This window comes from Tamandua tetradactyla, chromosome 2, assembly GCF_023851605.1.
Source record: "Tamandua tetradactyla isolate mTamTet1 chromosome 2, mTamTet1.pri, whole genome shotgun sequence".
Classification (NCBI taxonomy): Eukaryota; Metazoa; Chordata; class Mammalia; order Pilosa; family Myrmecophagidae; genus Tamandua; species Tamandua tetradactyla.
The window spans coordinates 140232643-140259523 of NC_135328.1; the positions used below are offsets into that span (position 1 = coordinate 140232643).

General features: G+C 43.4%; 1 protein-coding gene across 2 annotated transcripts in view; it reads left to right on the top strand.

Annotated features, from left to right (window-relative positions):
- Positions 1-26881, top strand: part of UST (uronyl 2-sulfotransferase) — a 387032-nt gene that overhangs the window by 234892 nt on the left and 125259 nt on the right. The window contains exons 4-5 of one of the 2 annotated variants that reach the window (XM_077149209.1): positions 647-726; positions 9964-10117. In XM_077149209.1, coding sequence (XP_077005324.1) covers positions 647-726; positions 9964-10117 — 234 coding nt within the window. Of the gene's footprint in view, positions 1-646; positions 727-9930; positions 10118-26881 lie in introns of both variants that reach the window. The other variant, XM_077149210.1, reaches the window with a different exon arrangement.

A 26881-nucleotide genomic window follows, 5' to 3' on the forward strand; every position in this document is an offset into this window, starting at 1 on the left:
GAATTTCTAACAGATTTTACTAATATTTTCTGTATCGTGGCATGTTCCAGAAGGCCATAAGAGTTAGTTTACAGGAAAATAAACTACTTTTTGACTTGGTGATAACTACATATAAATAATTCAGATGGTCACCCACCCAAACCAAGAGGTTTGGGGGTTTGTATGTTTCCTATGGAATTCTTCTTTATATATTTTTTAATTTAAAAAGAGAGAGAAATAGTGAAATATTGCCTCATTTTACCCCCCACTTTGAAATTCTGCAGAACCAGTTTCAAATATTTCTGCAGGTCCCAATAATATCATAGTAGAAATATAAAATAATGATAACCATTTTCTTGATTTGACTTTAAAGGAGTGGATTAAAAGCATTTCCTTACTTGCATTTCAGTATAGCAACACACTAAATTCCCTAGTTAAAATTACTTCATCCATTGTTTTCATGGTAGCAATCAACTAAATTAGATAACTGACTATAATTGTGGGTAGCACTCTTTTATGCACTAAGAAGCTTTATGTAAAGTTAATACATTTGCACAAAACACAGCTGTGTGGCCCTGGCACAAGAGATAATAAGTGGGGATAAAGGAGTTTGGCTCCATAAATTAGGTCCTATATATGCTAATTTTGTGCTTTTTTTTTTTAATAGATGGAACTGATTAAAAATATAAGTACTGCCGAACAACCCTATTTATTCACCCGACACGTTCACTTCCTCAACTTCTCAAGGTAAGACACTTTCAAGTTTAATGGTGCTTTCATTTCTTTTAAGTATTTAAAACCCTTCTAATGAACAGTTCATTTCAAATCTGTCTTCATTTTCCAGGCAGTGTAATTGCCCTTGAAAAGACATTTAATCTGTTTATTTATGCTATAGAAGGATCAAAATTTGAAATATTTGGACAGAAGCTTCATTTTGTCCTAGAATACTAATCTTAAATCTTGTGAAAACTTAGAAATGTATTTAATGAGAAGGCATTTGACCTAGCAGCTCTTAAAAAAAAAAAAATCCATGTTTCGTATCGAAACAAATAGGAGATAAGAGATAGGTACTTTAACATAAATTATTTTATTGCACATTTTTGTACAATCTGAACCTGCACAGAACTCGGAATAACTTAGTGGTGGAGTAAGACCTCCTTTATAGCCTCTCTGCTCTGTGTGTGTTATTCTTTTTTTAATTGTGAAATATAACATATGTAGAAAAGTAATAAATTTCAAAGCACACCATAACAATTAAGTATTCAAGAGATTTCAGTTTGGTATGAGTTACAGTTCTGCAATTTTAGGTTTTTCCTTCTAGCTTCTCCAAGACACCAGAGACTAAAAGAAATATCAATATAATGATTCAGCAGTCATATTCATTTGTTAAATCCTATCTTCTCTATTACACCTCTGCGTTCTCCTCTGATCTTCCTCCCAATCTTTAGGGGTATTTGGGCTATGCCCATTCTAAATTTTTCATTTTGGAAAGGGCTGTTGATAATATGGGGTAGAGGGATGGAACTAGTTGATGTTCTGGAGAGGCTGGGCCCTCTGTGTTTCAGGACTTATCTGGCCTAGGAACCACCTGGAGGTTGTAGGTTTCTGGAAGGTAATCATAGTGCATGGAACCCTTGTCAAATCTCATATAGAGCCCTAGGTGTTCTGCAGGGTTGGCAGGAATGGTTTTGTTGGGGTTTGGCAAATCATGGTAAACAGTGATATCCACCTGAAGCTTGCGTAGTAACCTCCAGAGTAGCCTCTCAACTCTGTTTGAACTCTCTCGGCCACTGATCCCTTCTTTTGTTACAATTCTTTTTCCTCTTTTGGTCAGGAAGGCCTTGCTGAACCCACGTGCCAGGGCCAGGCTCTTCCCTGGGAGTCATCTCCCAAATTTCTGCCCGCCTTTTTAATACTGCTTTTTATTACTGTGAGCCTGGTATACTTGACCGTGGTGGTGGGGTGGGGAAGAGGAAGAATATTTTAGGAATCTGTTTCCTCTCCAGCTGCAGTAACCTGATGCTAATGCCACTTGTGGTTCTAGCCCCTGGGTCTGGTAATGGCTGACCTCCTGTCCTGTGGCCATCAGCAGAGACCTTCCTCACTGAAGGTGCTGCCTCTCAGCGCCCCCTGGCTCAGGGAGTACTGCCGCAGGGCTGACCTGCTGGCATGGCCACCGGCCAGGAGATACTAGACCTCGTCAGCCAAGAGGACGAAATCAGTCAGCCCATGGGAGGGCACTGCACCCCACCCCTGAGCCAGCAGATACATGGTGGCCCAGATGGCCTGGCCTGCCCAGCTCACAGGAGCACACAGGGGCCTGCCCAACTCCCCGGGCTTCTTAGGGCCTGCCTAGCAGGCCCGCATGGGTCACAGGGGTTCTCAGGGTCCTGCCTGGCTCACAGGGGCTCAAAGGGGCCTACTCAGCTTACACACAGGTGTGCATGGCTCACATGGATGTGCCTGGCTCCCCATCCTGCTCTGTTTTTGCTGCACAAGAAAGACAAAATGGAAAGAATTCTTCAGCCTTCAAAGGCCCCCTTGCTGCAAGGCCCTGTGCAAATTAAGCTTATCTAGCAAAGCCAAGGAGCTGCTGCTTCATCCCCTATCACCTGATAGCCAAATGGGATGCCTGCTTGTTATCCCCAATGGCCTGGACCAAGATGCCAAGGGCCATGAGATGTTACTACCCACACTTACAAAGTGGTGTATTGGACTGTCTGTGATGTGCCTCTTGCTACAGAAGCCTCTTGCTTCTGTAGGCCAAGAGCTCGTAATTGGATATAACCAGGTAATGAGGACTTGCTAGCTCTTAGGGGAATTGCATTTCATGACCGGTCACCAGCCAGCCCTGCTCCTCTGAACTCTGCTTCTCTAGCCGGCTTCCTTCTGTCTCCCTGGGTACCCTTAGCCTCATTCATTTCACTGTTCTTGCTTCATAGTTCAAATCTTTACAACCCAAACAAACTGGAATGTGATGAATTTCAAAAATTAACTCAGGACAGTGGAAAACTCTAATGCGAAGGCAAGGCCAGATATCTTAATTGGGTCAGGGAACTCAGCCCAGCTTGTTGACCATATTTTATCAAGGCCTTTACTGTCAAGTACATGTGCAAGAATTTGATCTTGATTGCTTTAGTTCTGAATGGGCAAAAAAACACAATAAATGTCTCTTAGAAGATGTAACATGTGCAGAAAACAGGGTTAGCCTGGAGTCAGGATATCAGGGTGAGAACTCGCCTGCTCACTGCTGACATGCCTCTTAGGGTCTCTACTTTCTGTATGTGAAGTAGAGATGGTTCCTGCCATGCCCACTGGCCAAGGATCCTCTGAACCCCTGGAGGAAAGTTTTCCATCTCTTCGAGATATTCAGAATGGCTTTAAACAAAGGTGTTTCTGTAGGAATCCTCATCTGTACCCGAGGTCTGGTTCCTGAGCCTTGTGGTGCTTCTGTCTGGTGCCCAGGGCCCTGTTCCATAAAACACATACTGACCAAGTGTTCTGCATCTTCCCTTCCTGGCATCAAGATGGGGCTGCTGCAGTAAGCAGGATGCGCTCTTGCTTTCAGGGAACTTTCAGTCCAGACAGGAAGACAGACCTTGAGTAAGGGCTGGCAGTGGAATGTGATGGCCCATGGAAGAGGGGCTGCATGTTCTCCCCTAGGAAGAACCTCCATCTGGAAAGGGAGCCAGGGAAGGGTCCCCAAGGAGGGTCAGTGTTACACAGGTGAGGAGGGCATCATCCCAGGGTGCAGGGAGAAACTCTAGCAGAAGCCAGACAGAGAGACGAATGGAAGGGACTCCAGTAAGTTAGAGCATGGAGGGCAGCCGCGGGTGGCTAGAATGGAGTAGAAGAGGTGACCGGACCGGCTCTGCTCCTTGAAAATCTCACTCTGTGGGAACAATCTTGCCCTCTCTTCCCACTCCACATCCACAGGTCTAGGTGCTTAAGTTCAACACTTCCATCAGAGTGAATAAATGATGTGTTGAAATGAAATACCTCACAAGACTATCGTGACACTCCCAGAGTGCAGGAGCTTTTCTTTTTCAAGGGAATGGCTTTATTTTAAATACATTTTCTGAGGTATAAATGGCAAACTGGGCACACAAAGGTAGCCCCAAAATGTATAATTAGCAGAAAAAAACAACTGAGTTGGGAGTTCTTAAAGAGGGCTTTAACATACTTTTGAAAAGCAGTTCTGTATTTTTGACCTAGCGGGCTTAGAGATGATTAAGCTGCTTCTAAGAAACATATCCTTCTAACTGTTGATATCTGTGTGCTGTATCTCAGGTTGAGATTACTTAGAGGAGAACTGATACTACAGCCTAATATTCTTTGGTGATATTTCCAGTCTTCCTTATATCATTAACACGCAGTAAGATACTTACTCTTGGACAAAATATAAGGATAAAACTCTAGCCTCCCACTCTGCACCTTTTTTGCATATTAATGTTCTCAAGTTTTGAAGTGCATGGCATTACACTAATACTAATTCCCTTTTATTTCATTTTTCCATTAAATATGATATTCTTGCCTTGAAATATTGACACTCTGAGTGATATAAAATACTGCCCTGGGTTCTTGGTGACTCCGTAGCTGACTTGCTTATTCACTATGAAGGCATCCTGCTCATAAAAATGTTTCTCAGTTTTTCTTTTCTGGAACCAGGAGGAACTTTTTGGCCATATCAGATTTTATCTATCCAACCATGGAAGCAGCAGTAACTGATCAATCAGGCATCGCTGTAGTTGTCGGAGAGGTTTCCAGACACAGGAGATAACACCGCCCTCTCAACAGGGACTCAGAGCGACTGCTGACATTCAGGGTGTTTTCACTGCAAGGCTCTTTCACACAATTCTTAAACTGCCTGGAAATTCAGGCCAGACAGGTGCTTTTCTCCTGGGCTACCTGGAGAACTGAGTTGTATTACTCTAGCCTATAAAATGCTCTGTTTTGTTATGTTGTCTCAGTAGGATTGTAAATATTTGCACACTACAGTTTCCTGTGTCCTTTCTCAGTTGTCAAAGTAACCTAAAGGGTTATAATTTTGAAAAAGGTTTGACTTCCCAACATCAACAGTATCCCTCTATTTTTAGGTATGTCTTAGATAGACTTACTGGAAAGACTTGTCTTAGACCACAATTTAATTTGCCTTTCAACCCCCAACCCGGACTTTTTGCTTGTTTGTTTTTCAAACAATTTTTTTTGGGGGGGGGGTAGGGGATTATTTTTCCATCCCCCCTCCAACTTGGGTCTTGCAGAGAGAACATTATGAAGTCTGGCTTCAGGGTTCTGTGCTTATCAAAATAAACCAAGTAGTAAATTATAAGAGATTTCATCATGCTAAATAATTTCAAACTGCCACTTTTTCTGTTCACTTATTTTTTATGTTACTCTTCCTTTATCATACTCTCCCTCTCCTTTGCTTCCTTTGCTTCCATTTTTATTTCCTCATTCATCTCAGATGGTGGCTCCAATGCCAACACTAACTTACAAACCAAACCCTGTCATCCAGAGCCAGGAGTTTTGGATGTGGAAGGGAAGGGAAGGAAGACTTTTGTACACATTCTCTTCCTGGAAGTAAAGTATTCATTACTGAGCAGAGTCTACCCTTCGATCCATTATCTAATGAAACAAAGCAGACTCAGCTGATCCCACAATTCAGTTTTCTGTCTCTATCTTCTTTCTATTGACTTGATCTTCTTTTCATTAGCAATCTGATCCATTTTCATTCTCTGCATTTCAAAGCTTTCATAATGGTGAGAGATGTTTCAGACTTTGCAGACTGCACCAAAATAAAACGATATTAGTGGTTATTTAACACTTTCTTTACCTATTTAAACATGGTTTAGAAGTTCGATTTAAAATGACAGTTTGCTTGCCCTTTTGAAACATAGATGAACGCATCTTCCAAAAATGACACTTTCTTCCTCCATATCTGCCCTTCAACCGGTAGGGCAGCCCCATGAGACCACAGTGCCCTTTATGGAGGGGCTCTCCCTCAACCCATCTCATGGCGCACTACAGGGCACCTTTTTCTTTCGCATAGTCGTTGGCTTTTCCCCATGTCAGTTTCTCCCAACAGGGAACACTTAACGCTGGTAGCCAAACCTCCCTTTCCTTCTATCTCACTTCCCTCAGCTTGTCACCCAGCAAATGCTTCCACCTTCTTCCGTTCAGACACACCACAGAGTAGAGAGTAGCTCAGGCTGTTGGGCTTGTGTGCTGGAAAGTGGAAGGCCCTATTCTAGCGGGCGGGGGAAAGCCTAAGGTGCCCCCTACAGAGGGTATGCGCTGGTGCACAGACATCCCACCTAAACTTCACCCACAGGTGGTGCCCAGTACAGCTCCCATGACTGTGATTTATGGTGACCATAAACCACCACCTCTACCCTTTTCCCCCCAGCAGCTCCTCACCCTGTCCCGCAGACAGTCATATCCTTTTCCATGATGGCCTTTTCTCTACTTCCTTTGCTTTTCTCCCTCACTGACAAAGATCAAAGCCTTGGACCAGCCTCATGGAGCTTTTCATCTGTTAATGTGGATAGTCAGCCCAAGAGTAACCTTTGCTGACTGGCCAGACATTAAAAAGGAAGTAGACTTTTGAAACTGTTTCCAGTCATAGGAAACTTTCCTGTAGTTAAGGACAAAAACAGCCTTAATTCTCCCGAATAATTTGGGTCTTAAGTCTTGTTATGTAATAGCATCCTCGGGAGACCACCTTTTCATGGTGGTACTCCTCAAGCCCGTACACAAGAGCTTTGTCTGGTTATTGAGAAATGCCTAAGATTTCTGACGGATGGATAGATTGATTGAGGGGGCATTGTGGGGCATATGTTGAAGAAAAAGTGCTCAGAATGAGACATTTAGGAATTCCAGAGAGACAGAGAACAAACCACATGGTTATTCCTACAGAATCACATAGTGCTTTCGATCCTCATTGCCTCATCAAAGAGGAAAACATAGAAGAATCTGATAAATTTGGAGAGAGTCAGAGGGAAACCACAGGGTGATTAAAGAGTTGGTTATGTATGACCTATGACACCAAAGAAATCGGTGACACTGTTGGTTTAGGATGAACTACAGGAGAACTTCAGATCTGCCGTGGTCATCATGGTGACTGAGGACGAAAGCTCCTGACATTAGGTGAGATGGTCTGGTGGTGGCTCTCCTGCTTCTCAGAGGGTGCGTAGCTTAGAACCTCATGTTTGTAGAGCTTGATAAAGACCAAATTAAAGCTATGGATTATAAAATGAAAAGAAATAAATCTCAAGACAAATGTTAAGGGATTTTTTTTTAAAGAAACAACAAAAAAAGTTAAAGGAATAAAATGGAAGCTTCTCAGTCTAAAAGTTGTGAAAACTGTGTGAGGATGCAGCTGATTCTTTGTGTCAAGTGGTTCAAACAAAAGGAGTTGTGCATATGATAAGGGCTGGGAACACTGACTGGCATAACCTCCATCTTGGATTGACCAGTAGAATCAGCTTGCAGGAGGTTATGAAATTTCCTCCCAAAGTTGTGGAATGCTGTGCTACCTTAGATGAGGGAGTGGCTGCAAAGCCTTCATGCCCCTAGAACAGAATCAGTATTAGGCATCCTGACAAGAATAAAAAGTCCTGAGAGAGGAGAAACTGATCCTGAGAGAGGATAGAGTGAAGTGGGGATTTATGTCCCTTCTCAGGCACTGGGACACATGGGTCTGACCTCCTCATATAATTGACAGGCCACAGAGATTTTTCCCATTTGGGAAGGAGGTGTGTGTATAACAGGGGATATGTGTTAGCATCCTAAAACCATTATTTACTGTCACCTTCTGGAAAGGGGGAGGTATGTATCAGACATCTCTTGCCCAGTTAGAAATTTCTAGAGAGAAGCTATTATATTATCTGGTGCTTGCTGATAAACTCTTAAACCATCCAAAACTTCAGCTTTGGAAAATTATTCTAGAAAGCATGTTTTGGGCTACAAGGTACAAACCAGAGTGAGTTGTTCCTGCCCAGTGAATCTTGTCAGATCCCAAGGATTTTGGCCTCTGGTGGGAGGTGGCTGTGGGCAGGCTGGACTCTGTCTGGTCTTGGGAAACTGTGTATTGATTCACATGACTGGGCAGTTCTGCTAGTTAGTCTTAATAGCCACTCTTCACAGGAAGATAGAAAGTACAGTTGAAGTTTTTCAAAGTGTTGTACGGTTTTTGAAGATCTATTTGCATTCACATTTGGTGTGCATGCTTCATCTCCTAGCTCTTAGCGTTATTATGTTCATTGCTGTTTATCACAGATATGGAAACTAATTTAGTAAGACAGGAAGGTATATCTAGAATGTGGTTAGCACACCTGCCTCCTTGGACTCAGTTCCCTGTCATCCAGTTGCATGAGTGCCACATGTGCACCCCTGGAACCTAATAAAACCATGCTGACACAGCAGCATGTTCTCTGATTGGTAGTATTTGAGCAGTCCAGAATATTGTTTACATGTTCTGGTGCCTGAAATTCTTTGTCTCCTTCTCTCTCAAGTTTCCTTTTAAAAATGCGAATAAACTGGGGATATCATTGTACATACTAATATGCAGAAACCCTGACAAGAGAACCCTGGGACAGTGATAGAAACTTAAAAACTTAAAAGTGTTCACCCAAACATTCATTTCTTCATCCAGTCATCATTTATTGAGCACCTACTGTGTGCCATGCTCTGAGCTAGTGTCATAGTTCCTGGCCTCAGGAGGCTTGCAGTTCACTGGGAGAGACAGTTATGAACACAGAACTGGACAGAGGGCCTGGGGAAAGCACGAGGGTGGAAGGCAAGTCAGTTTTTCTGGGGGCTGGGATTGTGTTTCGCAGCCAGGGTTTGAACGGTGAGCAAGTCCACCAGGCAGAAAGGTTCTCTGTTGGTGTGTTTTCCCAGAGCTCTCCACCCCATGACAGAATGTTGAGGCATCTTCATCAGAAGGCCATGGGGTCATGGGAATAGAAAAGCTTGCAAGGATCACTGGGGCAAAACCCCTGCCCAAATCTTCTCCAAGGTCTTTGCTTTTGAGCAGCTTAAAGAGAGAGGCAAGGGATCCTTATGGAGAATGCAGCCAATCTAATCCAAGGCCTTGGGATGGCTTGTCCGTGGGACTGGCTTGTCCTTGGGGCAGCCTTCAGTGTGTCTGTCAAATTCTGTTGTGGAATGAATTCAAATGGGGTGTCTGGATATTTGTTTTGTTTTTATCTAAAATTTGCAGATAATTTTATTGATTATTTGTTTTGTTTTGTTCTCTATATCTCTCACATTGTTACTTTCCCCAACTCTGGGACTTTCTTTCCTGAGTACAGATTCTAGAACCAGAGAGCCTGGGTTCAAATCTCAGCTCACCCACAAGTGATTTCTTCTGCTCTCTGCCCCAGTTTCCCCAGGTATAAATGGGGATAATTATGGTTTCTGTTCCATTGAGGTGCTGGGAGACTTAGTGAGTTGTACAGGGTGAACAATGAGCTCTCAGTACATGTTAGCAATTATGAATTCACTTCTGTCAGAGTCCCATACCTGGGGCTGTTTGAATAGGATGGAGAATTAGTCCAGTTTCACCCACTAGCAGTCGTAATTTACCAGTAAGCTGGAACATTCACCAAGTACCAACTTTGTGCAGCAAATTCTTTGATACCTTGGGAATACAGGGTCATGTAGCATGACCTGCCCCTATTAGAATCCTAGTCTAGTGAGAAAATGGAACAAATCTAGGTCTTCACAGTAATTAACACCCTAATTTGTATAGTATTATGGAACAGCCCTCCCGGTCTCTCAATAGGTACCTGGGGCCAGTGCTGCTTTCTCCGTGATAAGAAAACAGCCGTCCAGAAATGCTGCTTGCTCATTAAACTGTGTATTTGTCCCCGAGCAGATGGAGTCACGTTATGCTATGTTAGCCTAGAGGGGAAACGTTTCTAACTCGGCTTCTTTCTCCTCCTGAAGTGGTAATGAGACCCGTGTCTATGTGCGTGCTAGGTTTGGGGGAGACCAGCCCGTCTACATCAACATCATTAGAGACCCGGTCAACCGGTTTTTATCCAACTACTTTTTCCGTCGGTTCGGAGACTGGCGAGGCGAGCAGAATCACATGATCCGCACGCCCAGCATGCGGCAGGAGGAGCGCTACCTGGTAAGTCTCTCCGCGGCGCTGCGCGCTGGTGGCTCCGCTCCCAGCCCGTGGAGATTGGCTTCCTCGCCAAGTTAATGTTTGCCCCTATGCACATTGGTTCCAGGTGACCCAGATCTTAACAGACATTTTCTCAAACGATTTTCTAGTTTTATTTTCCTAAGGCTGTTTTAGGTCCCAGAGAGCAACGGGCCTTTCCTAGAGAATTCTAACCAGAGAAGAGAAGTGCTGGGGGACCTGTCTCAGCATGGCAAAGTACTTTCTCATGCCTCTGTCCCTTTCAACCCCGTGGCAGTCGTAGGAGGGGTCTATTTAGGTGAGACCCTGAGACTTGGAAAGGATGTGGGGTTGGGCTGGATTACCCCCCAGGCACCTAGCGGCCTGCCTGTCATGACTGTTTCCCGGCCCCACCACGCCCATCCAGCCCCACGGGAGCAGGCCTTCAGGGCCGGTACAGTTCCTGTTACTGGACCTACATCGTTCCCTGTTACTGGGCCTGGTTCTGGGCCCCTCTTCTCCATCGGGATGTTAGTTCTGACTTCAGTCAGTGTTTTCACAAGCCCAAAGTTATTAGCAAAGATGGAGGGCAGATTAGTTCTTTAAGACAATTGTATAACGATATAACTTTCACAGTGTGACTGTGTGACTCTGAAAACCTTGTGTCTGCTGCTCCTTTTATCTAGGGCATGGACAGATGACTAAAAAAATATGGATAACAAGTTAATATAGGTGGTAAGGGATAAAATACATTGGGTAGATGGAAATACTAGTGTCAGTGAGAGGGAAGGATAAGGGGTATAGGATGTATGAGTTTTTTCTTTTTATTTCTTTTTCTGGAGTGATGCAAATGTTCTAAAAATGATCATAGTGATGAATACACAACTGTGTGATGATATTGTGTGCCACTTATTGTACACCATGGATGGACTGTATGTGTGTGAAGATTTCTCCATAAAAATATTTTTTAAAAAATGGAGGGCAGAGGGACTGCCTCTTTCTTCGTTTCTCATCCCTTCTAGCCCTTACTGACCTCAGCCAACCCAGTATTCAGAAGCGAAACCCTGGCCTCTGAGCCTGAAAGGGGCCATTGGGTTCACCCACACTGTTCTGGGCTCTCAGGAAATGGGAGCTGTGGGGGCATGAGCAGAGTGGAAGGCAGTGCTGAGAGGTCCCTGCAAAGCCGGCTCACCATGGGAGAATGCCACAGATCCGGCCTCCTGCCTGCAGTCCACAGCGTCTGCCTCAGCATCCAAGACAAGGGCTGTTCCTCACTCTACCAGCAAAGGTCCAAGCTTCTCTTCCTGCTTGAATTTTTTATAAAGATAGCAGAGTATGTGTTTGGGGGATGGGAGCATTTTGGAATGATATCCTCCATGTCTTAAAGTCTGTGGCATTGAGAAAACTGAGATAGGAAGAAGGTAAGTGTCTTATCCAGAGCCATATGACTGCTTAGTAGCTGGGTCAAGACCAGAGCCCAAGGTAAAAGTTCAGTGTTTCTTTGATGTCCTAATGCTTGGATGAAATATTCTCTTGGTGTTTTTGTTTTTTTGGTAGTTTTTGAGGGCAAAAGTCCTAATCATTTTCTTTAACTACCTGTTAGGAATAGAACTATTTATTTTTTTACTCAAGGACAAGTATGTTTTCAGAGTGTAGGACAACTTAGCAGAGGAATAATGTCATCTCACGTCACCTTCATCTGTTTGCATTGTATCTTGAGTAACACATTTATATATTCCTTTAAAAACATTGAGTACATTCCATGTAATCAGTTTTTTTTTTTTCAAGGACTCTGACTCAGGCCTAGTACTAAGAAAGTTAGACCAAGTTACAGCAGACAGTACTGAAAAACCAAAGAGATGGATATGTGTCTTATGAATCCTTCTCTTCAAATATGAATGCAGAAATTGAGGGAATTCTGTCAAGCTTTCTTTGCTGTCCAGTAAATCATTCCATATAGCAGAGCCTCCCCACATGCGTGGAAACAAAAGTTGTAGTCAGTGGTGGGAGAGGTTGTAAACATGAGAGGGAAATATCACGGCTGTAAGTTTTTTAAAAGCCTGTAAAATGTTGAGAGCTGGTAGCTGAGAAGCCTTAGGTTTTTACAGGGCTGGTAACTGCAGTGATGGAGTAAGTAGAGAGGCTCAGGACACTCTGCCTTGCAGCTCTGTGTGGCCCCTCCACTCATGAGCGCTGTGCTCTGAGGGGTCTGTGTCAGAGGCGCTCACGGGTGGGAAACTTAGGGTCCCCAGAACAGCTGGAGGGAAAGGAGGGAGCAGAGAGTGAGGACAGCAGGCCCCCGGGCAGATATGACCTTTTCATGATCTGGCCCCATCTTGACCTGCTTAGAGGCTGTTTTTCTTGTTCAAAGGATATTTTGTTCACTTGGAAGGAGACAGTTTATTGCCTTTTTCTTTTTAATAGCTGAAACTTTTATTCCATCTTCTTGATCCCATTCAACCCTTGGAAATAAGGTTACCCCTTCAGAGATTGTCCTTGTTTTGGCAAGCTAGGGCCATTAGCTGTTTGTGTTTCGGGGTAGAGGGAGGTGTAGGGGCAGCCAGGAGTGGCCGCTGTCCCTCCTCTTGGGGCGAGGTGTGAGTGTGACCGCGTGTCCAGTCCCTTCCTGCACGTGGCGTGTACAGCCACAGCGCTGGCCTGAACGGGTGTGCCCATCTGCCGGCTTGGTCCCAGGTCCCAGCGCTTGGGAATCATTTGCTTATTCAGTTGCCAAACACCAGCCCCTCTGCTCTTGGCCCTGAGCCTCTCAAAGCTGCTTAGCATACAGCTGAGAAAGGGCAGATGTGGTCCAGAGCCCGCTCTGGGTGAAAGAATGCCATCTTGTCATGCTGGCTGCTTTGGACGTAACTGGAAAGGGTCAAGGAATCATAAGGTTTGCAGGGTCCCTGGGACCCTGAGGATCCCCAGCTGGAGGCGTGGACCTGGGTCTAGGTCTGGGTGGGTCTATCCATAGTAGAATTCCCCCCACCCCCACCCCCACCGAAGTCATGGGTGCACTATGACCATACTCTTTACTTCCAGAGCAGAATCATATTGTGTAAAATCATCACATCTTTACAAAGACATAGATGTTATAACATTTTTTTCTCCAAATATTAAAACATCTCATAGTCATTCTCCATATTTTCTGGAAACAACTAGATTTTCTACATTTTTCTATTTCTTCAAAACCACAGTACATTTATTTACATTTACCAAAAATTAATTTCAAAATAAATTATGACTAGAAGGGACACAGATTTGACTCCTAGAAGCCACACAGTGAAAAGGCAGCTCTCTCAGGCTTGTTTCTCCAGAGCTTCTCCAGAGCAAGGAATTCAGTTCCTGGGACTGAGGGGCTGCCTTCTTTTGAGGTTTTATAATTAAATCAGGCACGGCTGAACCCAAGCATGCTGGGCATGTCCTGGCATGTAAGACTGCCTTCCAGCTGGAGGGCAGGCTCCTCGATTTCCAGTGCAGAAAAATGCCTGCCAGAGATTGATTTGAGGAAAGAATGAATGACTTTTAATGAAAAGCAACTGCTGTAATTTACAAGTGAGGAAGAGCATCTCGTCCCTGCGAGAGCCACTTCCTTTTCCACTGCTGAGTGCCCCTGAAAACGGATTTCTATGCTGCCATTTCCCCTCTGCCTTTCTTTACACATGTGACCTGTTTGCTGAAAAACGGACCTTGGGAGGTTTGGTGGTGAAATATTCTGCATAATACATCTACCCACTTAGACTCCAAGAAGCGTTAAGTCGGGCTGCTTACCCAGCTGCAAGTGCAGCCTTACAAGTTGATCCTCCACTCGAAGAACGGAAGAGAGGGGAGGAAATTTTCCCAGGAAGAACATTGCCTCTGTGGTACTGCTTATTCAGTTTGGCTATAAAGTGTGGAAAGTAGTGCATGTTTAGAAGAAAAGAAGTGTAATTTATAGCTTCTTAATTTATAAAGAATTCAGTGACTCATGTTGGTCCGGTTGGATTCTGGAGAAACCTGAAAAGTGGCCAGAATCAGCAAAGGTTTTCAGAAAGCTGTGCGTTTTAATCTGCTTGAAAGTTTTGGACTCTGGAAGTCCTTTAGCCTTGCAAGTGTGCATACGAAATACTGGTGTGGAAATTTCCACTCTGTCCTGACCAGCTGAGACTGCCCTGTGAATGAAACCTCAGGCTCTGCCTGAGTTCCTAACACGTAATTTTTCTAAGAGAAAGAAAAAGAATAAGGGATTTGGATTGTTTACTTTTTAAGTATTTTAGTAAGTATCTATGTTTGCCAAAATTTTGAAAGTATAGTAAGAAGGTAATGCTGCTGTTCGTCTCCAACTAATTCCAGTTTGGCTTGAAATTACAGTCAGAGAGAGTGGGATTGTGTCTTGTTCTCAGCTGCTGAAGCCTGGTGATCGGCCAGTGATTTAACCCCTGTTAGCCGTGCTTTCCTCATCTGTACAATGGGAACACATTACTTGCCTCCCTAGGTGCCAAGATTGTCAGGAGAATCAAATGAACATGCCACTCGGAAGAGCTCTGAAAAATCTTCAAAATAGGCCTGGTTATTAATGATCATCATCAATTTGTGAATACCTTGGCCCCGTCCATGGCCCCCATTTTCCCAGTAGTTGGGCCTCTTTTTCCTGGTGAAAGGGCAGGGGCTGCTGTTTCCACTGGCTCAGGAGTGGCCGGGCTGTGCCCTGAGCCCTCAGGTCCCCTTCTGCAGAGATCTCAAATTGCCTTCCTAGACCCTTTCTCAGGGAATTGGTTTCTAAGGAAACTGCTTTCTTTGTGTTCCCAACAGCTGGAGAAGTATTCTGCTTGCTGGCAGGCGTTTGTCCTGTGTTTGTTTACTTGGAAGCCTGAGCCCAGGGTTGTAAAGTCCCGCAAGCTCTCACCCTCCTGGGGGTTAGGGGGCAGGTACCCGGAGGCACAGGATTCGCGTGGGTGAGCTGCACAGAGCTCAGAGGCCAAAGGAGCCCACCACAGAAATGGCTGTCCTGCTCAGGGCTAAAGAGGGGTCTTTGGGGGCTTACCAGTACCTGTGGGATCCCTGGAGACAGAGAAGATGATGGGGGGTTGAGGAGGAAGGGGACATGAGAGGGAACAACAGGGGCTTTGGAGGAACACAGAAGCCACGAGAGAGCCAGCAACAACATGGGAAGCTGTGAGAGGAGAGGAGGTGCTCCCAAGGGGACTTGCATCTTTGCCTGTGGGTGTTGCAGTTCAGGGGCTTTCCCCCCAGGTTTTGGTGTAGGATCTCACTTCCCTTGGCCCCTTCACAGATGGAGGAGGAGTGCTCCTGGGTCTTGGGGGTGGAGATCACCCCCAGACAAAGGGAAGTGGGTTGGCCTGAGCTGGGGTGACAGGGGCCACAGGAAGACGTGGGGGGGATGACAGTGACAGAGGAACCGAAGGTCCACAGCTGCCCTGCAGAACAAGGAGCACACATGGGATTTGGCTGGCCTCAGGGCCAGGAGCCAGACGTTGTTCCAATATAGCCAGTTCCTGCAGTCTGGCAGTGTCCATGTCCAAGAAGCCCAGTTCTCCATGCACCCTGGCTCAGGCTCTGCTGTGACACACTCAGCCACATCCCCTCCTCCCCCAGAGTCGGCCACACATGCCAGACCACGCACCTTCCACAACTTGCTTAGCCGTGCACACACCCTCCCCCCACCCCCTAGCACTCCTTCCGTGGCCCAGTCATCTCCCAGTACTGAGGTCTCCACAACACATGCTCTCACTCCTTCAGGGGCTCTGTTCGTCCTTGGCCTGTCTGTCCAACCCCGCGCCCATTGTGCGGCAGCCTCTAAGATCAGGCTCCTCCCCGCATGCAGTTACCTGCGGTAGAGGGCAGGGCAGGGAGTGGGCAGGTGTGACCGCCTGTGTATAGAGGACCAGCATTAGGTTCACTGCTGCTGTGATGTATCACTACACTCAGTGGCTGACACATCTACTGTCTTAGAGTTCTGTAGGGTAGAAGTCCCACCCAGGTCTCAGTGGGCTAAAATCAAAGGGCAGCGGGGGTACGGCAGGGTCGGGGGCTGCCTGCCTTCCTTTTGGAGGCTCTAGGAGAACATCTGCTTCTTTGCTCAGTTGGGTTGTTGATAGATTCGATTTCCTTGTGGCTGCAGGACTGAGATTCCCGAGTTCCAGTTCCCAGCATCGAGGGGCCCCAGCATTTCTTGGCTCAGGGCCCTTCCTCAGGCCCCTTTAAAGTCAGCTACAGGGGGCTGAGTACTTCTCGTGCTTCAAATCTCTCTTCTTCTTCCATCTTCTTCTGTTCAGTGCAGCCAGCAAGGGCTCCTTAGATTGAATTGGGCCGTATAATCCAGGATAATTTCTCCATCCCAGGCCTGTCACTTTACATTTGTGAAGTCCCTTTTTTACCAAATTTTTATTCACAAATTCCAGGGATGAGAACATGGGCTGTTTTTCTTTGGGGGGGGGGGTGGTCAGTTAGTCTGCACAGGAGACTGAGGGCAAGCCTCTGGTGGAAGGTGGAGCATGGGTGCATTATAAGCCTTGGTGTGTCCATTTGCGGTTAGAGAACCCACCTCTGCTTTCTGCCAGGTCACCCCACCCTGGTGTATACAACCAAGTGGTCTGTCATACGTACACATTGTTTTTTCTCCTGCCATTGACTTATCTCCAGCCAGCCAGCCAGCCATCTTGTTATAGTGCTTTCTGTGTGACAGGCACTGTGGTAGGAGCTGGAGATAAAATATTGAGTCAAATTGGCACTGTCTGTCCTCATGGAGCTCACGGTCCTGTGAGCGAGAGAGGCATTTTTTCCCCAACAGCACAAACAGTATCACATCCTTAAACAAGCAGGTGACATGGCAGCTGTCCAGGCATGGACAAGGCAGTTGGTAGGTCTGAAGGTCAAAGATGTGATGGTTGAGCTAGGATCTGAAGGGAAGAGGAAGAGTGGGATGCTCAGGCCTAAGGAGCAGTGTGTACAAAGGCCCTGAGGCACAGGAGACAGCCAGAAATCTGGGGAGGGGCGCTAGGGAGGAAACAGCTGATCCAGAAATGTGGGCCGGTAGGCAGGGCCCACAGAGCCTTCTGGTACCTGGTAAAGAGCAGCAGGAGCCCTGAGGCTTTAAAACACAGGGGACACGTGTATGGGTCTGAAAATTGTACATATAGAGTAAAGCAGGTCTTCAAGTAGATTGCAGACAGGTGCAGGGAAAGGAGAGCAACAGGAGATGGGGGGGTGCAGGAGATGGAGGGGTACAGTTACAAAGATGTGTAAGACATTTTCACAGTCCCTCAGACTAAGGTGGCTCATTACTGACCAGGAGCATCTCAATGCAGCCACATAGGGATTGTCACTGGCTGGGACATATTTGGCCAGCAAAAAGGAGGACCAGGCACTTAGCATGCTCAGACGGAGTTCAGGAAAGGAAAGACAGCTGTGAAGGTCACATTTGTTGGGGAGGTTCTCCAGAAGAGGGGAGATGGGATAGAGACAGACCGAGGCAGGCGGGTAGGTCAGGGGGGTGGTAAAGAATGAGTGGTTCAGAGAAGGAGCCTTCTAGAAAAAAATACAAAAGCCTGAGAGCCCAAGGCTTCCACGGTGGTGCTGGCCAGTTTGGCTGGGGCTGGGGCAGAGGGTTTGGTAGTGCAGTTCTCCAGATGTGCCCGCAGAGGGAAGCAGCACAGCTTCAATGGTCTGCCAAGTCAGGTTTGCCTGCCCCTGCGCTCCCGATGTATAATGAATGATCCCGCCAGGAGCGTCAACCACAAGCTGCCAGAGCACAGCCAGGTGCATCCTGCTTGACCACCTGTCAGCTGGGCTGTGGGCTCTGCCCTCCTGCCCTGGCTCTGAGTCATCAGCCACCTTTCACAGGACTCGTGTTTATTCAGGTCCCTGTTCTCAGCCTTGCACACTCCTTGCAATTACCTGGGAATTTAGAAGGAACGGACACCTGGGTCTCACACCCAAAGATTCTGGTTTCATTGGTTTGGGGTACAACCTCCTGGGCATTGGGATTTTTTAAAAGCCCACACAGTGATATCCATGGCCAATGTGTGGTTAAGGCTGAGAACCGCCAAAGACACTGCTGTATTCACAGGAGCTGTGTTCTCTGACAGACATATCCTCTGAATATCTCACAAAAGCTTGTCTTCTTTATTCTCTGCCCTGTGGAAAAGGCTGCATTTTCCTTCCCCTCAAAGAATTCTGTTGGTTAGATTTTAATTGGCATGTGCAAATAAATGTCAAGAGACTGCTCATTAAAGAAATTTAATGGTGCCAGGAAAGATTTGTTGTATTTGTGAATGATCTGTATGTGTCTTAAGTCAAATTTCTTCCAAGTGGAAATCGGTCATATTTCTTAGACAGGAACCAAAGAGTATACTATACTGTACATTTAAAGCCTCATTTTAGGAAGCCATGCTCCAGGCATTGAAACAGGGTGAGAAATTTGATGAATAAAATATTTTAGCTTGAGAACATATTTTTATTTAGGTCGACAATGGATTTAGAATCCATTGCCATCTCCTCAGAGACATGTGTCACTCCTCAAATGCAGGCCAATTCTTACAAATACTTATAAAAGCTAAGTGCAAACACATGGGCAAATGGAACCACACCAAAAAAAAAAATAATAAGTGCTATAAATGCAGTCAGAGAACTTGCTCTTCAAAGAAGTTATGGGGTGAAATCTTATATGAAGTAAAAGACTGTGGTCTGATTTATCTGTGTTAAGAGTTTCATATCCTATACTTGTTTTTCAGAAGCTGGCATACCTCCACAGATGTCCTCAGTTTGCTTTGCCATTTGTAATCTTTTTTCCTTTGCCCAACTGTTTCACATACACAGCATAAATTCTCCAAAAACTGAATAACCTCCAAACCTGTTCTTAAAAATATTTTGCAAAGTCTAAAATTGGACAGGAAAAGTAAGTGTAAAACATTGAAGAGGTTTGTTGGAATCTCAGCTTGAATTCTAATTGCAAGTGCTTATGAAAATGTCAATATTAACATGAAATAGCTGGCAGTTTTTCTAATAAATGTGAATTGAGTTAGATAGTGTGTAATTGGAAAAATGCTTGCTTCACTCAGGCTCTCTCAAAACAAGTCTCAGAATTTGTCAGCCCCAGCAGCTTTGCCCTCTAACGGTTGGAAACTGAAGGACAAGACTAGTATTTTTTTTCCCTGAGGTTTTATTTTTATTATTATTATTAGAACAGTGGTAAGTTTACAGAAGAACCGTGCAGAAAGTACTGAATGCCAGCAAAAGTTACAGAAAAATCATCATGCTTGGAAATGATAGGAGTACTGGCTCACAATCAAGTAGATTTGCAGAGAACATTTATCAAACCTCATTAGTTCCATTTCATGAATGCTGAGTAAGTGTCAAAAACAGAGGGAAGATAACCAGAATATATGTTTTGGGCTGGAATTTAATAGGAAGTCTGGTTCTGTCCCACGTGACATTTTCTAGGAACAGAGCTGGAAGTGGAGGGGTTGGGGCAAGGGGGCTCAGCTAGGGACAGAGTTGTGCGACTTTAGGCAAAAGCGCTTCTTCTCAGACCCTAAACCCGCGCAGATTTTCATGGTTGACCAAAGGAATTTTAATGGAAACCTATCAACTTCATGACAAATCATGTTTTTAAAAAACTGCTTTGCATTTCATATTGCAAAGTAAAGACACGATGGAATTTTATTAATGTCCAGCTAAACATTTCTCTACATGTTTTCATTTGTATTAAAGAAGAAAGCAATCCTGCTTTGATTTTTAGCAAGATGCCTACCCCTTTGCCACCCTGCAGTTTTAAAACTGAACTAACCTCTTTTCAAAAGTTAACTAACTTCTGGGATGAGACTCTCAATTTAGAGTGAACTCACCTCTGGTATGAGTTAGCAGATACATCAAAGAAAGTTATCAAATTCAACAAAAGGAAGGAATGTGGATGAAAACAAATGTCAGATAAAATGAATGCTATTCCATATCTCTCCGCTATTAATAAAGACACTGGGAGATTAAGAAAAGTGCCTCAAAAGATTGAGGTAATAAAGATTTGCCTCGACCAACTTTGATTACTGCTAATTATTATTTCTCCAGGTAACTATTACTTGGTGTGAATTACTTTTATTTTTTTACTTGCTAATATATTGCTTGTTAAATCAAATTATTTCACGTTTCCATATGCTCTTTATTTTTAAATATATGTAACCTTCTCAGATGATAGGGACATGATCTCCTTTTTTAACTCCACTGCCCATCACAGCCCTCGGGGGCACCCAACCTTAGGTTCTTATTTAACAGCAGATACAAGTGTGTAAAGAAGACCAACAGCTTTTGCCTCTTTCTCCACTTGCACAAGCGACTTCAGCATGTTTTGAATGCCTACAGTGTGTTTGGCAAAATGCGTATGGAGTCCTTCCTGCCTCTACCCCATCCATGAGCCCCTTCTCCTCCAGTATTCCACTGTCACCATCTAATCAGATGCCCAAACAAGAAATATGAAATCATCTTGCCTGCTCTCTTTGCTCACTGCCAACCCTATATGCAGAGCCTGGGGCAAGGGTTTGTGTGAAGCTGGTACCTTTTGGACAGTAAATCCTAGGGAACAGGAGTGAGGGACAGAAAGAGAGAAACAGGGACAGAGAGATGGCAGTTACAACGATGTATCCTTAAAGGAGTCACTACAGCAGCAAACAGTCTACGGACTGTGCCGAATTCACCCCAGGATTTTTCTGCCCAAAGAAAGAAGGAGGGTATATGTACGTAGCAGCCCCCTTGCTCTCTGGCTCAAGTTTGCCCATGAAGCCTTCCGTTCCTCACACTCTGGGACTCCACATCTACCTGCACCTGGAGGCCAGGTGGACCCTATGGACAGGAAGCTAGAGATGTGCATTGCCACCAAAGCAGGGTGCTCTCAGCTCACTCCTGCATGAAGCTGCGACAACCATGAGAAGGAGGTAGGAGTGTCCAGACCAGACACCAAGCCCGCTGTCATCCTCGTCATTTCCTCAGAGCCTTCCTGCTCCCTAAATGTAAGGTTAGCTGTTGCTATTATTATAACATCATTGCTATTACTTGATTTTAAAAATATCGCGACAGCCTGTGAATTTATAATTATTTGAATAAAATTTCTATTAAAAGAAACATCACAAACCAATAAATAGGGTAGGAAAAATGGGCTGTTTGAGTAAAAAAATAGATGCTCATTTCTCCCCACATACATGAAAACAAATTCCCGATGAATTAAAAAATTAAGACGTAAAAAACCAATAATTAAAAATAGACAACTATAGAAGCATATATAATGGATCTGGAGGGTGACAGAACACCAAAGCAGTAGGAGGGGTTACAGATGAAATAATCTTCAGATTTGCACCTATGTAAATTAACACTTTATTACATTAAAAAATTCATGAGAAGTTATTAAAAGACAAGTAAAGGGGACAATATTTCTTATAGATATGAAAAGGGATTAATTCTTTAAGATATGAGCTATTCCAAGTCAGTAATAAAAAACCAGAACCACTAACACTCCAGTTGAAAAATTACAAACGAAATTCTAACTAATAGATCTATGAAAAATATTCAGTCTCATTCATCATTTTAAAAATTGCAAATTAAAACAATAAAGCACCTTTAACATATCAAAATTGGCAGCATTCAGCAATCACTGGTGGTTTAACAACCACCTCTCAAGAAGGAGGGGCTGATCTGTAGCATTTTCTGATTTGTGTTTTGTTAGTACTCTTCCCACAGCTGATTTTCAAACTACTGAAGGGGTATCACAATGCTGTTGTTGTAAAAAGTGTGCAGCTAATTCTTTTGGGCTGTGACAAGTCTGCTCCAGCACATCTCTGATCATTTATATCAATGCTGTCAAGGGTGCATCCATGTTTTTCTGCTATCAGCATCCTAGGGTGATGGTCCCTGTTGTGCACTTATCAATTGCAGAGGTGCTTTGCATTTATAAGTCAAAGATGAGTCCACCTGATTTCTTAAAGGTACAACCTGTGCAGCTACATGAGGCAACCCTAAAAGAATGTCTAGAAAGAAAATTGATAATATTTATCAAAAATCGTAAATATTTCTGACTTTTGATCGTTAGAAAATAATCAGAAATTGGCCAAAGATTTATGTAAAAGAAAGTTCACGGTGCTATTTATAATAATGAAAATTTGGAAACAAAGTATGCAATAAAAATGATTAAATTAGAGCATATTCATATGAAGAGTTATTATACAGTAATTAAGAAAGCATAATAGCTGCAATGGGAATGTTAGTTTAAATAAACAGATATATAAAATGATCCTAATTTTGTATAGAAAAAATATTGGAGGGATATAATCTAAAATTAGGTATCCCTGAATGAGGATCATTCTGTCATAGGACATAAACAGTTTCCTTGTTCTTTGTTTATAGTTACGTAATATTTGTTCATAGTTGAGGTCACAGGTGAATTCATTGTCCCTCTGCTAATGGGCACTTAGGTTGTTTCTAGTCTTTTACTGTTGCATGCAGTGCTGCAGTTAACAGCCTTAACTGTATATCGTTTGTGTAAGCATAAATTCCTCAAAATGGAATTTCTGGATCAAAGGGCATATACTCTTGTAATTTTGATAGATGCTGCCAAATGGCCTTTCATAGAGAGGCTGTCCCAATCGATTTTTCCAACCTTGAAGTTAGGTGAATGCTTTCTCCCCAGCCCCTACCAGCCCTGTGCCTTTGACTTTCTATCTTTGCAGATGAGAAATATTGTTTCAGTAAGATTTTTTTATGTGAGATTTTAAGTTCTCGCTTTGGAGTAAAGTTGAGTGTCTTTTCATATGTTTGTGAGCCCTTTCTCCTCATATCCTTGCCCATTATGCTAACATTTTTAATTGTAGAAATGCTTAAGAAATTTGCAGGTATTAGCTCATTGTTTCTGATATAAACGAAAAATCTTTTTTTCCTAGTTTATCTCTTTTAAGTTTCTCTATAATGGTTTTTCCCCCAAGCATAATTTCTTTTCCATTCCTCAATGATCAAATTCATCACCCTTTGTCCTTATGTGTTATACTTAGATCTTCTTCACCCTGAGACAAAACATTCTCCATGGTGTCTTGTAGCGAGTGTTTCCGAGTTTCGTCATTCAGCTTTTGCACAATTATTAAGCTTATTTCTAAGAATTTTAATCTCATTGTTCCTATGGTTACTTATTATTATTACTGTAATTAATTTCTGTGTATTATTTTAACTCAGCCAACCTACTAAATTCTCTTATGGCTTGTAAGTAGATTTGCAGGAGATTATTTGTTTTTCAGATACAATTATATCCCCAGCTAATAATGGCAATTTTATCTCCTTCCGTTTCCCAATTTTTATAACTCTTATCCAATTGTTTTTGCTAGTCTCTCCAGAGCAATGAGAAAAATGATGATTAGAATAGGTTTTTAATAGAAGCTAGATAATTTAAATAAAAGTTAAAATTGCAAACTGTCAACTTTTGTTTATTCTCACTTTTTTTTCCTATTACAATCTAACATTTAAGACCTATACTTTTTATAATCTCATTTCAGGGAGACTATAAGCAGCATAAATCCCAATGCCTATTATAGAAAAATCTAAAAAAAGGACAAAGACTATTTAATTAACCTCCACCTTAACACTGCCCACTTGTAATTTAGATGTCATGTATGAGAACCCACAAACTTGAGAGTAATTACATTTTCCAACAGCTGGTCTTGCTGGATGTGTGCAGGAAAGATGCAGTACTGGTGGTAAAATTCATGTTGGTGTCCTTTCTTGAGCTCTGGGCTGGATGCCGTCTTGATTTTATCCCTGTGGGCATGTCTTTCCTGGCCAACACTTTCCCAGTAACCACATTTTATACACTGCAGTAAATGCAGAATAGATTCCTCATTCACAACTTCACAATATGAAGAAGGAAACCCCCTGGAGATGAAGGTAGCGTTAGGTACGCATGTTGCTTTTTTTTTATTTAGGAGAGCAAATGTGAAAACAGAGTATTCCCAAGTCAAGACTGTCTTTGACTGCATCTGGCTGACCTCCAACACTGAGACTCAGGACGCCCCCCTCCCATCCCCCACTCCTTCTCTGACCTGTGGGGATGAGCACACTGGACATGAGGCATTGAAATGACCTCAGCACACCTGGCATAAGGCAGGTAAGGCTAGGACCTTGTACTTGGAGCAGCTTTCCATCCAGCCATTTAAATACCAGTAAGGATGCAAATTAGCGAGGATGCTTGACTGATGTCTTTCTCGGGGGCTTTGCACTTGAGGAGCACTGGGAGAGAACTTCAAAGGGACATCCCACTTCCTGCCAGGCTTCCCCTTCACTGTGTGGACACATCAAGCAGAATGGGTAACTGAGACAGCTGTTTTTCCCTTACATTTGGAAACTAAGTTGAAGTGAGGGATTAACCCCCTCTCGCTTGAATTGTTTTGACTGCATATGTATATGAGACTTTAATGTGATCATTTCCAGGCTCTCATCATTAAATTTAGATCACCATGTAAATGAGTACATGCCTTCTACCTTTATGTGCTATGCCAAGTGTTAAAGCCTGAGTAATTAATTATTTATTCTGAACGGTGGGTTTGTTTCTGGCCCTTCTTTCCAAACTGAATTCTCCCATCTCACGATCCTTATTTCCTCCCATAAATGCTTTTGCCAAGCATCTCTGCTGGGACCAGATTCAGTTTTCCCTCAGAATCCTAGAGGAGCTTCATGAGATCGGTTTCACATATCTGGCTCACTCCGTGTTTGTCCAACTTGATCCCTTGAGTTATTTAAAATGTTTAAGTAATATTTAAACATCACCAATATACCATAATCCTTTTAAAAAAATGTTCTCCTACACCCGTTTAGTCCAAGCTGTGCTGAAACGCTTTTTATTTACCCTTAGACTGTGTCTCAGATTTGCTCACCCTCTCTTCATTGCTGCTGCCACCACCACATTTAATTATTTTCAGCTATGCAACAGCTCCTTAACTAATCTTGCCTGATTCCAGTCACTGGCTTTCTCTTCACCGCAGTGCCAGATTCACTGACTTAATTCCTTGTTCAGGAAGCTTGGCTTGACTCTTGTCTGGTGTGATAAATTCTGAAGTCCTTTTGCTGGCTTTCAAGGCTCCTGATAATCTAGATCCAGGCAGCCTGCATTGGTTTATTGCTTTCCTGAATAAATGCTCATCAAACAAAGCTTTTCAAATCCTCCTTCTAGAACAGGTTCATTCCCATGTCCATTCTTCTCCTAATGCTGCTATTTCAACCTGGAAAGCCTTCTTCTCTTGTCTCTCTCCATCCATATCCTATCCACCATTCAAATCTCATCTTGTCTCTCTTCATCCAGACCCTGGGGGACACTCCCTTTTCTAGAACATTCCAGTTGCTAGAGTGCTCTCCCTCTGCTCCTACTCTTGGTTAGCATAGGAGAGTTTATTCCATATTTCAGGCATAGTCTAGCCCTTGAGTACTTGATACAGTCCTTCCAACAGTCCTGTGAATAAGTCACTATAATAACTTTATTTTCAAGAGGAGAAGTCTGGTGATCAGATAGGCTCAGTAACTTGCCCAGAGTTAAGTAGCATCCTTTGAGTGGTGAAGCCAGGACTCAAATTCAGGCAGTCCCCTCAGAGCCCATGCCCTTGTCCTCTGTGGAAGGCATGGGCCTGTCACCACTGCTTTGAGCACCCCTGGCATCTCCCATGGTGTTTCCAACAGAGGAAGGTCTTCGGAGAATCTGCTGCTTATGGGCAGGGAGCAGATCTCTCTTATTCATCACCATTTCTTCAGCGCCTGAAGTGCTCAAAAATTAAATGATGAACAAATGACTAGAGGAATAGATGATTGATTGTTCAAAAAATATACAGTTATGACAGTACATCTTTCTCAAGTCTCTCCATGCATATAAGTTTGCATATCTATATTTTATGTGCAAGTACGAAATGGTCTCCAGACTACCACTGATGATTAAGTGGACTTTTTCTATTTCTGTGTCCATTAGATGCTTAGCTATCTTAGCCAACTTAGTTATGGCCCAAAGGTCTTAAAGGCACTACCTGATGCACAGTGGGTCTCAGAATTCATCTCTCTGTTAGAGCTGATGAAATTAACTTATTCTGGTTTAATTAAACTTAGCTTTTATTATTAAAGGCAAAAGTTATGTGCTATTTGGTTTAGCAGCCTTAACAAATAGAACTCAATGTTTATTAGCACTTACTTTGAGATATTAATCATTATAAGTAAATAAGGAAACAAGGCATCATCTGTCCAACAAATCGTCGAAGTTCAGTTTTCAAAAATGCTTCCTTTTCATGGGAAAACTCTTCTAAGTGGGGGAAGGCATGATTTGTTTTATAATCCTGTGGCTGAAGATACTTTGATCTCTGCTTTTCATCCAGTGTTAATTTGAATGTTTTAGATAAAAGAAACCTTATTTAATTCTCTCTAAATGTTATTGGTGAGAAATCAGATTTCAGCAAAGTACATCCTGTAATTAACTTATTTGTAAAGCCAAATTTAGCATTGAGGATTTTAAGATTCAGTCAAAATAATGATCTTGCCTCAAGGTGTGAATTACCACCAAGTTTTCAAAGGATTTTTGAGAAATACGAAACACCTTAAATCCATTGTCTTCCAAAAATGTGCTGTTCTCCAAGATAACCTTCTCATTTTGCAAATGACAAACCTGTGGTGAAAAGTAATTAAATATCCTTGCCAGGGTCTGTCAAAGTGGAGCCATACCTGGCAGGCCCTTGTTTTAATTTGCTAAAGCTTCTGGAATGCAATATACCAGAAACA